Here is a 12,799-nt window from a genome sequence, read left to right on the forward strand (position 1 = left end):
AATATAAAAAAAAAAAAAAAAAAAAAAGAAATCCTCCCCTCTTCTGTAGCATACATTTTTCCCCCCTCTGATCATTTCCATCAGCAAAATACATTCATCTTAAAAATGTATTTGTTTTCTTTTTGAGACAGGGTTTCTCTGTGTAGCCCTGGCTATTCTGGAACTTGTTCTGTAGATCAGGCTGGCCTTGAACTCAGAGATCCACCTGACTCTGCCTCCCAAGTGTTGGGATTAAAAGGCGTGAGCCATCACCGCCTGGCTGTAAACAGATTTTTTTTTAAGTGATCTTTCTTTACTAGTTGTCATATTTCTTTATTTCCTTGTGTAATAAATCTTCTATTATCTGCCTTTCTCCCTCACTGCTCCTACTTTGGGAGACACTTTTAAGATATAGCCTAAGCTGGCCTTAAACATGCTATGTAGCCCAAGCTGCCCTCAAATTTCTGATTCTCCTGCCTTCTGCCCGGCTATCTTGTGCATTTTCTATTATACACTGTTTCCAACATCTTGCTTCACAAATCTGGAAAACCTATTTCAATTCAAGATTTTGCCACACTATCTCTTACACCAAACTGTTCAAGACAATTACATCTACTTTGCTAAATCCAGTTAATCCTCAACCCTTATTACATCTGACTTTTCAGTAACATTCAATATGGATGACTTTAGTGTTTTAAGCACTTAATTTTGATTTCCAGAACATTCCATTTTCTTAGTTTTCTCCCTTATAATATCCTTTGATAGCAGTTTTTAGCCCCCTACCCTGACCTACCAACATTAAAGAGACTATCTTATAAACTCAGTACACAGATGATCTCTTCCAGTCATTTAGGCTCTCCAAAACATTCATATTATAATAATCCCCAAAGCTATAGACCATGCACTTCATCTTAATTCAAAACTCATATATCCACTGGTAACTCAGTATCAGCTACTCAATATCAATATCTAATAGCAATATCAGCTATTAGATGAATCTTAGACATCTAAAACTTAATATAACCAAAACTGAACTTGAGCTTCTTACCCAAACCTCATCTACCTCCACTATTCCAAAAGCTGTAGCAACTCTCTTTACAGGTACTCAAGCAAAATCTTCAGCAGTTACACTTGCCTCTTCTACTCTGCCTCTCCAACTCCAAATCCAGGAAATATTTTTTGTCTTACCTCCAAATGCATCCAAACTAGGTACCAAGCTCCACTTTTGCTAACTGTGCCTCAACCACTTAACTTTTCACTATTCCCTTTGTCCTTCTATACAGTCTCAAGAGAACAAAGTGATCCTTTAATGTTAGTCCAATTATATCACTACTCTGTTCAAAACCACCCCCAACTTTACTCAGAGCAAAAGCTCAAGTCTGTAAATGGTCTGAAAGTTGGCATATCACCTTGCCTCACTATATTCCATCCTAACTTTTCTTGTAATACTCTCCTCACTCACATTACTCCAAGTACACTCTCTCTCCTTCCCACAGGGACAATACAATGGATGGTTGTTCCCGCTGCCTAGAAAATACTTTTCCAGGATCTACTTCAGTACCTATCTCATCTCTTTTACCTCAATCCAATTTCAAGAGCCACATTGTAAACAAGGACCTCATTAGATATTCTTAAAATCTGTAATCTGTCTTTATCTTCTCACCGTGACATTTTAACCTCTCTGTATTTTCTTTTTATACCAATTACCATTAACAATATATAACCTAATTCACCATACTGTTTATTATATTTTTTCCTTTTACTGAAATCAAGTACTACATTTAGGTTCAGGTTGTGTTTTCCTGTTTACTAAAGTATCTCAAGCAGCCTAAGTCCACTCTTAATTAACAGGCACAAAATAAATACTTGATTCATTCAATAATTTTTATATTTGTAAGAAATAGCAACAATAAACTACAATTCTGCTTTTGTCAAAGCAATTAAAACAATTTATTATACTTATATACCCATCCAATAGACTGTGGATTCCATGACAAGCAGTGACTCTAGTCAATGTTAAGAGATCAATGCTTAACACTTGACCAAGTCTTACACACTAATAAGAATACATCTTATGAACTTACCTTTACCTCCACTTAGTGGTTTTAAGTAGAGTGCCAAATCTTCAACACATTTTTTTGCCACTTCATAGTGTTTATTCTCACCTAGATTACTTAATTTTATTGACTGATGATCTGGTACCTAAAAAGTAAAATATTGCAGAGATGTATTCATTCAGTTCATGCAACTTCTCTTTATATATCTAATAACCTTAGTGAATATAAAATTATTATACAAAGATACAAAATCAAAGCCATTTAAGTGAACTTAAAATGAAGTTGGAAAGTTAATAGTATTTTATCAATGTTAATCTTCCAAACAAAATTGAGAGAGATTCTGCCTTCACCCCATATAATTTAGTACTGACTTCTACATGAGTTACCTATTAAATTTATAATTTATGATCTATACCTCCATGACAGAATGTAAGTACCAGAGATGTAACTCAATGATGAGAATTCCCAACTAGCACATGTGAGGCCCTTTGTTTAATCCCCAGCACAAGAAGGAAAAAAAGAAAAAAAAAAAAAAAAGTGGGTAAACTTTAGGCTCTGCTACTCCTATGTGTGATCCTGAGAAAACCATTTAATTGGTTCATATCAATTTCCATATCTGCCTGGGTGGTGGTGGCGCACGCCTTCAATCCCAGCACTTGGGAGGCAGAGGTAGGTGGATCTCTGTGAGTTCGAGGCCAGCCTGGGCTACAGACTGAGTTCCAGGAAAGGCGCAAAGCTACACAGAGAAACCCTGTCTCAAAAAAAAAAAAAAAAAAAAATTCCATATCTGCGAAATGATGACTATATATGTTTCATAATGTTCAGTCCAATACTGACATTTATAGAATATTTCTCATATGTCTACACTATGGATCTATCAATAATCAAAAGAGAAAATGTCCTGCCTCAAAGAGTTTAAACAAAATAGACAAGTAATAAATAAACAAACATATAAATAAATAAATACTGTGTTAGAAGGTGATCAATGAAACTACACCGTAAATATAAGTGGAACAAAAAATATGGCGAGGACTAGAGAGACGGCTCGATGGTTAAGAGCCCTTGTTGCTGCTCCAGATGACCCAGGTTCAGTTCCTAGCACCCATGTTGAGCAACTCACAACAGCCTCTAATCCCACCTTCAGGGACCTAACACCTTATTGGGAGCCCTTTTGTGCAGATGACATTCACGCAAACACGCATACACAAATAAAGATAAGTATTTGGGGTTGTGGCATACATACATAGACACACACAATCAAAAATAACAAAAATAAATTTTAAAAAAGAAAGAACTGGAGAAGGGCTGTAATTTACTGATACAGTCAGGATAAACTTCCTGGAGAACTGCAACATTTGTAACTACTTCAAAGTAGAGAGGGAGGAATCATTGCAGGCAAAGACATTTTTAAAATCCCTATGCATTAATATACATAGCATATCTGAGAACTGGTTAGGAGACCAATATAAGTAGAGATAGGGAAGAGAATAACCTGAAAAGATTTGTGTCACAATGCACAGATCCATAAACTATTTTAAGCACTATAATAACACATTTACTCAGAAGGGATATTAAGACTACCTGTGCTATAGCAGACAGACAGTATATAGAATTATTGAAAAAAAGCAAGTATTTTAATGAATCTTAAAGTGTCACTCTTGGCAAGAGACAGCATTATTCTATGACACATAAGAAAAAACATGTTGCCAATTAAACCATGACACTATTGATTATGGAATCACTGTCTAGTTTGATTTTAAAACAGTGAAAATAGGTTTTGAGCGTTAAAAGGACACCTTCACCTATCAAGAGATTAGAGAAATGAATATAGTGAATTATTAAATTTCCTGAATAAGCCAGGAAGCTTCATAAAATTGTAAACATCTTGCTTTAGTTAGTTTTGGGTTTGTTGTTTTTGTAGATGTTGTTTCACTTGACTTTTTAGAGACAGAGTTTCCCTGTTTGGCCAGCTGGCACAGAACTCTATCTTCCTTCCTAGAGCACTGAGTTTCCAGACATGCCACTATTTTCTTGCTTAATATGTACTGTGTCATGCATATATAGAATTTCATCTTCTCATCTGTAAGTAGGAGTAATAGGTACCTAAAGAGCTAAGGTAAGAATCAGAAATAACATTCAGAATATTTATTTTCATATGTACCATGGAAAAAACCCTAATCAAATAAAAGTTGTTTCTCAAATCTAGGTTCTTGATACGATTCAGTGAAATTATATAGGAAATAATCACTGCATTACATATAGGGGAGTATGATGCTGTGCAGAATTTGTTACTGATACAATTTATTTTCTCATTTACATATTCAATTGATGGTAATATCCTAAGCCAACTGAAATCATAACATTAACAAAGTCTCTACTTGAGGGCTTTAGTTGATTTGTTTCTATTTAAACCTTTGATTATATTTTTAACAACTTAACGAATAAATACTGATATATTCATATACAAACTGTTTCTCAACCACTTACTTATATACCTAAATTCTGGCCCTGCTGTTGAGAAAATAAGAAATATATAACTGTAATGGGATTCATTATTTTGCGTAAAAATTTATAAGATTAAGAAAAATCGTTTTAGGAACACCTCACAAAAAGTAAATACCTTTTAGGTTTTAAATATCATTCAACATATGCTGTACTGGCTGATGAACTAATTTTGACAACTGATAGACTAAATCAGTAAAAATACTGGACACTTACCTGGGCTCCAACTAACTGAAGAAGTGCAAAGTTGACAGGGAGCACATCAATGTCTGTGTTTATGGCAGTCTGGTCAAAAGGACACGCTTTTCGGTGAAGTTTATTCAAGCAGGTCTTGCAAACTGTGTGTGAACAACCTAAACTGATGGGCTTGTGCACATTCTCATCAAATTCATTATAGCAGATTGGACAGGACAGAAACTCTGTCCATTGAGCTGCCTGCACAGGCATTGTGGAAGCTGATGCTTGGATTAGCAGTCTAGCAGATCATTATTTTGCTGTGTAGTGTTTTATAAGCTGCAAATAGACAAAAGTAAGAATTAATGATATATTTATTAGTCATTCAGTTAACTGTTAAAATCAGCTACTATCACTGCAGAATCTGAAACATTTCTGAATATAGGCTTTAGATGTTTCTATAAAAATAACAAAACTATATATTGATTTTGAAAATTTACCCAGAAACAATTTATTAATATTATTCCTTTCAACTAAACTCTGATTGTTCATGTAATAGTAAATAAAACCTTTGTGTATTCTTCTTAGTGACCAAAACATGTTTTCACATTCTAATTTTTATTACATTTAATGTTTTTATTTTGAACGAGTGTGTTTTATAGGTATGTATGTGGGCCCATGCATGCCATGACATGCTAGTCAGTTTTCTCCTTCCACCATGTGGGATCTGAGGATAGAGCACAGCTCATTGAGTTTGGCAGTAAACATCTTTACCATCTCAACTGCCTTTTACATTCTGTCTTTAAGAACACAAACAACATAGTTAAAGTTTGAAATGTTTTCCTTGGATAACCACTACCTCAAAATATACAAATAAGGCTTAACAGCTAGTAAGCTTCAGAAACTATTGACCAAAACAACACTGTAGGGATGGGGATGTAGCTCAGTCATACACTGTCTGCTCAGCAGGCAGGAAGCCCTGATTCAATTCCTAGCACCACAACCATCACAACAAATACCACTTTACACTTCAGTGTGAAAATGTCACTTTGGCACCTGAAGGAGGAAGTCTATAGTTAGGATGTGCCTCAGAAGCTAAGTGAGTTACTGAAAATCTACAGACAAGACTGTGATGACAGAAGTGTTGCCTATAAATGAAAGAATGATGCCAAACTAAATCAGAGAAAATATTGCCTAGGTCATTAAGATGGCTCAGCAGGTAAAGGCCTTGATGCTAAGCTTGACAACCCGTGTTCAATTCTTAGGACCAACACTGAAAGGAGAGAACCAACTTCCACAAGCAGTGTTACATGCAACTCACTCCTGACAAAGTAAAATGGACAAAAACCCCCAAACCAAAAAATTATCTAAATTTTGTTGTTGTTGTTGTTTTGTTTTTTTCAAGACAGGGTTTCTCTGTGTAGCTTTGCACCTTTCCTGGAACTCGCTTTGTAGACCAGGATGGCCTCGAATTCACAGAGATCCGCCTGGCTCTGCCTCCCGAGTACTGGAACTAAAGGCGTGCGCCACCACCGCCCGGCTTAAATTATCTAATTTTTTTTGTCACAGTTCATTACAATACTTTTGACAAAAGTGTGTGTCTGTATCCAAACTTGTCAAACCTAATAGAGTTGGCTTAGAGAAATAAAACATTATTCTCTTCAAATAATTCTAAACAGAAAAAAACAAAATATAAAATTTCTATCTGCACTAATTATAGTAGGCACATAGAAAAATAACTATGAGGGAATCATCTCATATTTTTCTTGTTTAATAGTTGCATAGCATTCAGTAAAGCAAGAATCAAAATCTAAATTATACTACTTAACTCATAAATCCTCAATATTTTCCAATTTAAAACTATGTAAAGCCAGGCAGTGGTGCACACCTTTAATCACAGCACTTGGGAGACAGAGGCAGGTAGATCTCTGTGAGGCCAGCGTGGTCTACAGCCTGATCTACAGAGCGAATTCCAGGACTGTTACACAGAGAAACTCTGTCTCGAAAAACAAAAACAAAAACCTAATGTAAGTGTGACAAAGGCCATCCGGTAAAACAACAAATCTAGGTATTTAGAGTAATTGAACAGCCAATACTTTATTTCATACAAATGTTTAACAACCAAATACATTAGACATACAGAACACTTGATGCTTGAAAGAGTAATCAGCATCAGGAGAGAGAAACACGAACAAGCACTCCCCAGCACCCCAAGAAACAAACAAACAAAAACTCTAGTGGCTCTTACTATACTTTAATATTTAAAAAAAATAAAAAATTATTTGGTAAACATAAATTACAGGTCTTACTATATAAAAAAGCATCCCATATAATACACAAATCTTTACTAAACAGCTTTAATGAAGAAAAATATTATATATTATTATCAATATATTTTCTTCTAAGCAACTCAAAATTTTCAAATTATTATTTTTACACTTTATCCTCAAATTATCAAACTGATTAGAACCACCAATCTAAAATCAACTAGTCTGCTTCCAACTTTAGAGACTGGCAAAAAGCAGGTGAGCAAATCCTCCCTGAAACTAACATATTGGATGTTCTGTTTTCTGGCTGCAGAATCATAAACCCAGGCAAAAAGATGAATTTCATTTTAAATCTACAACTGGGGCTCTGAATTAATAACATGAAGTGATATTTTTTCAGACAGATCCTAACTGAGTTAGGCTATTACAGGCTGCTGGGGCAACAACAGACTAAGAACTAACTCACTAACTCTCCTTGGTTTTCCAAGACCATTAGGACAGTGCTCCAGATGCATCTGACAGTTCTGTAATTATATATGCATATACATCAGAGCTTTTAATATTGCTGACAAGTCTAGTTCATATTTAAAAACTAAATAAAAGCCTCTAAAATGTAAAGAAAAGCTCTAAATCAAACTTTGACAATAACTATTGAGTTTTCTCCTTGCCGTATGCCAGATTCTAACAGCAAACTTATGAACTAAACTTTCCTTATATATGATTTCATTTTTATGAATGTTTTCCTTCAGTACTGTAATCAACAAATTCTAGGTTACTCAAATAGGAAATTAAGATTTTTATCTACAACATAGAAACTTGTATAACCCATTAAAATATTTAATTAGTGACAAAATTGGAATTTCAACTCTCTATTAAAAGGTACTTTTTTTCTTCTTCTCATTTTTCGAGACAGGGTTTCTCTGTGTAGCTCTAGCGACCCTGGAACTTGCTCTGTAGACCAGGCTGACCTTAAAACTCATAGAGATCCGCCTGCCTCTGCCTTCCAAGTACTGGGATTAAAAGTGTGTGCCACTAAGCCAGGCAAAAGGTACTTCTTAAGCTTATCTACAAAATACTTTTACAACCGCCCAAAATGATAGATATCCTATTATTTTTATATTCTTAAGAGAAATATATAAATAAACAACAGAAATATAGGTGTATTAATTTATAGAACTTTTAGGCTTATAGTGACGCATTTTAACAATTACTTGATTCAGTGGTTATCTTAATTGCTGCTAACAATTACAGTGACTAGAAGTACTTATCCCTAAATATACTTTCCAAATGTTTCAAGTCCAGGGTAAAATGGATTCAAAAGTCTAGATGCCTACTAAGTTTAGTAACTAGTTTTAAAAATTGAAAAAGCTAAGTTACCCGGGCAGTGGTGGTATATTCCTTTAATCCAGCACTCAGAAGGCAGAGCCAGGTGGATCTCTGTGAGTTCGAGGCCAGCCTGGTCTACAGAGTGAGATCCAGGACAGGCTCCAAAGCTACACAGAGAAACCATGTCTCGAAAAACCAAAAAAAAAAAAAAAAAAAAAGGAAAAAGCATAAGCTAAAGCACAGGACTAAAAAGGCTAACTTAGAGGTGGAATCTGAAACAGTCTCAGATCCTTACGGTGAGTCCAAACTTAGGATATACGAAGAGTAACTGACTTGTCTTACAGATGCAAATGAGAAACTTCTTTACCAAAATAATCAGCATACCAGCTAAACACTTCCATTTTCTGTTACTTATATTACACAATCAGTTCAGGACAACATTTACTTTTAAAAAGTCAGAGCAGAGTACTTTTTCACTGCACTGTGTTAACATACAGCATTTTATAATTCTGTTCATAAAAATATACTCTTTAAAAATCATTATTTACATTTGAGTACTATAAGCTACTGAAATGGACTATACCAGTACTTCCCTATATAGAAGTAATTAGCTTTGGTCAGGGATGTGGCTCAGTGGTAGAACACTTGCCTAATGTTTGTGAAGCTTTAAATTCAATCCCCGGTACTGCAAAACAAAACAAAACAAAACACAGCTTTAGATTTAAAATCAGACTGAAGGCATCAGAAGTACAATGTAAGACTTAACCTAAAAAGCAAACAAGAAAAAGCTAAGGGAAATTACCTGCAAATTCTACCCCTCAGGACTCAAGTACAACAGAGTTTGGAGAAAAAAGGAGCTGTATCACAATGTAAAAAAACTGATTCTGTTTAAAGCTATGAAATGGATGAGATCAAGTTTTACTCCTCAAATTAGGGGTTGAACCAAGTTTTTAAAGTAAGATAGAACTTTCAATGCCTTCTAATAGGAAAAAAACTTGCAATTTTAACTAACAAAGTTCTACTTCTTTAGTGATGGCTAGTTTTGAAAGAATACTTTGTGATGGAACTTAATTATGTGTTCTATACTAGATAACCTTATCTTGTTTATTACTAAAGTCCTTAGCCCTCTAATTATTCTGATTCTAAAAGCATACTATCAGGAAAGTTTTTGGTTCTGCATGTATTTATTTATTTATTTATTGTGTCACTATGTGGCAGATGACCCCTTTAAGTATTCAGGAAGTTCAGGGCAAGAGGATGGCCAAGTTCAAGCTAGCCTAGGCTACACAGTGAGTTCCAAGCCAGCCTGGGTTAGAATGAGACCCCAAATCAAATAAACAAAACAAACCTACAATAATTTCTGATTGTCAAATTTTAAAAAAGGAAAAAGAATATACTAGGTGAGTCAATTTTAGCGGTACATTTTATATAACATAACAAGTAAAATATCATTTTAACCTGCAATCACATAAAAACTTAAACATTAAAATGTTATAGAATTTTCCATTAAGTCTTTGAAATATGGTATAACTTTTGCACTTCACAACACATTTCAAGTTACACTAGCTCCATTTCAAGTCCTTAATTGTCACATGTGACTATCAGGTAGTACAGGTAAATATAGACTACAAATGATTATAAAGTAATACTCAAAATATAATTTTTATTAGGAATTTTGAGGTAAAAGTCACACATTTAAGGTTTTCATGGAATTAGGAAACTTGACCACAAAGATGAAATCAACAACATTCATGAGACTGGGTACAATTCATTTTTTTAAAATTTCCAACTAGCTTTATTTTTCCATAGACTTCCTTTTTCCAATACTAGAAAGTGAAACTTCAACCCAGTCCAACCAAAAATAAGCAAGTACTTATTACAACTTTGTTACCGCCAGGCATGGTGATGCATGCCTTTAGTCTCAGCACACATAAAGCAGAGGCAGAGGTCTACATAGTGAGTTCCAGGACAGTCAGGGCTACATAGAGGGGATCTTATCTAAAAAAATAAAACAAAACAAATTAATAAAAAAAAAAAACAAACCTTGTTAACAAATTTATAGCATTCTTAGCCATCACACACAACGTAGAGGTTCTAGTCTTAAATATAAAATCCTGAGGGTAGAGAAAAATGCTTTTGCCAACTGGAAGGCAGCAAATTTACAAACATAGAAAGTGAATTAATGAAAACATGAACAACGAACATTAAGTCTTCTTGCATGTCAGACTAACACAACAATAACAGATCAAGAATTCTTCAAAGGTTCTACTAATAAACTAGATTGCAAATAGAGTCTCAAGGAATAAAAAGCCTGTGTGAATTTGGTCTCTGCCTTTTCTAAGCAAGACTGGGAAATATATTTAACGTTTTGTTCTTCTAGCAATTTTCCAAACTCTTAAATTTGGGAAAACAAGAATCTCCAAATCAAAAACAACAACGAAAAGGGCAATACTGGAAAATACCTTTTGATAGGATGTGATGGCCTCTATTTTTTCAAGAATGGACTGTGTTAGTAAACAACTTTAGTCAGTAGTGATATAGCTTTTTTTAACCAGATAAAAGGTGGAAATAAGGGGATTTACAAACTATTCTTGACGATTCCAAGTCTTAGGCTGTGTATACATTTCACTATAAAAAGACTGGACCCACCAACTAAAACATTTGTTTCTTTCCTTCTGGGTCAAATTATACCAGTTTAGTGTGTCATTATTAGCTTTCTCAGGTTAACTAGAAGTTTTTTTTACTGGAACTTTAAAATAAAGTGTGACTAATAAAAAATGATGGTAAGATTACTTAAACACTTTGAGATACAAAGTCACTAATCACAGCAGGTCAAGGTGAGAAGAAATTAATAAAAAGGGTCCTAGGTAAGAGGGCAGTCGGATTAAAAAAAAATGAGGTAGAGCTTAAACAAAAATATAAACAGGGTGAGAATCACTGAATTTGACTTGTGGCTATTTCGATGTGAAGTCTGTACCTGCCAGTATCTTAAAACTCTGGTGATTTCAAGGATGGAAATGACAGCTATCCTTATCTCCTTCCTTCTTGAAGGCTAAGGACAGAGAAAAGTACAGCTGTTTCTCTGACAAACAAAGATGCTTTCTACCATTCTCCTAAGATGGTGGAAGAGTCTCCTCAAGAGGCTTCCCCAAGGAAAATAAGACGAAAGAGGGAAAGAAAGGCATAGCAGAATTCCCTGGCTGTGCTTCACGCCATGGCTCCTAGTCACATCCCTTGCGCACCCTCTCTGGTCCAGCCATCTCTCTCCAGGGAGGTTAAACCCTCCCTGGGCATTGTTTGGCCAGGGTCCCTATTTACACCACGCAGATCGCCTCTACCATCCTCGCGCTGGGGTCTCGGTAAGCTCCGAGTCTGAAAGAGGAAACGCTAGGACGGACGTGATCTCGGGGACCTCTTCGGAAGCCCCTCTTCCTAACTGGGGTAAGTAAAGAAGGAAGCCGGCCTCTGCTCGGGTGGGCTCCTCAGCGGTCAGGGCCGTCCCTTCGGCCGGTGTTAGAGGAAGGTGGCCATTTGAGCGTTTCGCCTCTCATCAAAAAGCCCTACCGGAGCGAGGGGCCTCCTCGGGGCCCGGGTTCCGCCGAGTGTCAGGTGCGGCCCGCGGTTCCCAACCCTCGGGGCACCGGCGGCCACCATGCACAGGCCGCCGGGCAGAGACATCTCCCCGCCCCACCTCTGGGGACCGGGCAGCCGGGCCGGGGCCACAGCCGCATCGTGCCCGCCCCCGCCCTACCTGAGGGGCCCGGGCGGGGTCGCTAAGGGCCGCTCCCGGGGGCCCCGCGACGGCGCGGCTCGGCGACGGAGGCGCCTCGTCTCGCCGGGGCAGAGCTCGGCGGCGGTTTCAGGGCCTCAAACTCCATCGGGAGCTACAGGGACAGCCCCGTTGGCGGCGGCGAAGGCCGCGACGGGGCCTCCTCCTCCTCCCTCCCTCCGCCTCCTCCTCCTTCTCCTCCTCCTCCTCACCACGGAGGCGGACCTGGAGGGATCCCGACTTAGCTCTCGCGAGACGATACTGTTCACTTCACGCGAGATTACGCAAGCCCGGGAGTTGGGGTGGAAGGGAAGCGTAGTGGCCCCGGCCACCTAAACTGCCCATCAGTTACACTCTGAAGAAATCCACCCTGGTCACATGACAAAGGAGCCCCAGAGTACTGTGGGAGATGCTGTGAGGACTAGGCAAGCCGAAGAGACTTATGGGAAACTCCCTGCACAACCATCTAAACCTTGAGCCAGGCGGCTTGTGTGGTTGAGCCAACATTAAACTTCCATTGAGCAGAACCTGATACATCCATGTTACATCCTACTGCACTCTCTTCTGAGATACTGACTAGATTAACAAATAATATTCCAGTTTACCAGGACCAAAGTGAAACGTTTGTTTGGCAGACCCACCTACTTATTTAAAATCCCAAATGCCCCATAAGGGGGGGGGGGAGGACCAAATTATAAGTTTCGGCACTATGATTTATAGCAAAC

General features: G+C 37.2%; 1 protein-coding gene across 4 annotated transcripts in view; it reads right to left on the reverse strand.

Annotated features, from left to right (window-relative positions):
- Window positions 1-12,315, reverse strand: part of Rc3h2 (ring finger and CCCH-type domains 2) — a 63,186-nt gene extending 50,871 nt beyond the window's left edge. For 3 of the 4 annotated variants that reach the window (XM_059260184.1, XM_059260187.1, XM_059260188.1), the window contains exons 1-4: window positions 12,057-12,315; window positions 8,955-8,990; window positions 4,755-5,051; window positions 2,064-2,181 (exon numbers count right to left, since the gene is read on the reverse strand). In XM_059260184.1, the coding sequence (XP_059116167.1) occupies window positions 2,064-2,181; window positions 4,755-4,985 (349 nt within the window). In that variant the 5' untranslated portion in view covers window positions 4,986-5,051; window positions 8,955-8,990; window positions 12,057-12,315. The remainder of the gene's footprint in view (window positions 1-2,063; window positions 2,182-4,754; window positions 5,052-8,954; window positions 8,991-12,056) is intronic. The other variant, XM_059260185.1, reaches the window with a different exon arrangement.
- Window positions 12,316-12,799: the final 484 nt, after the last annotated feature.

The sequence above is a fragment of the Peromyscus eremicus genome, chromosome 4, assembly GCF_949786415.1.
Source record: "Peromyscus eremicus chromosome 4, PerEre_H2_v1, whole genome shotgun sequence".
NCBI lineage: Eukaryota > Metazoa > Chordata > Mammalia > Rodentia > Cricetidae > Peromyscus > Peromyscus eremicus.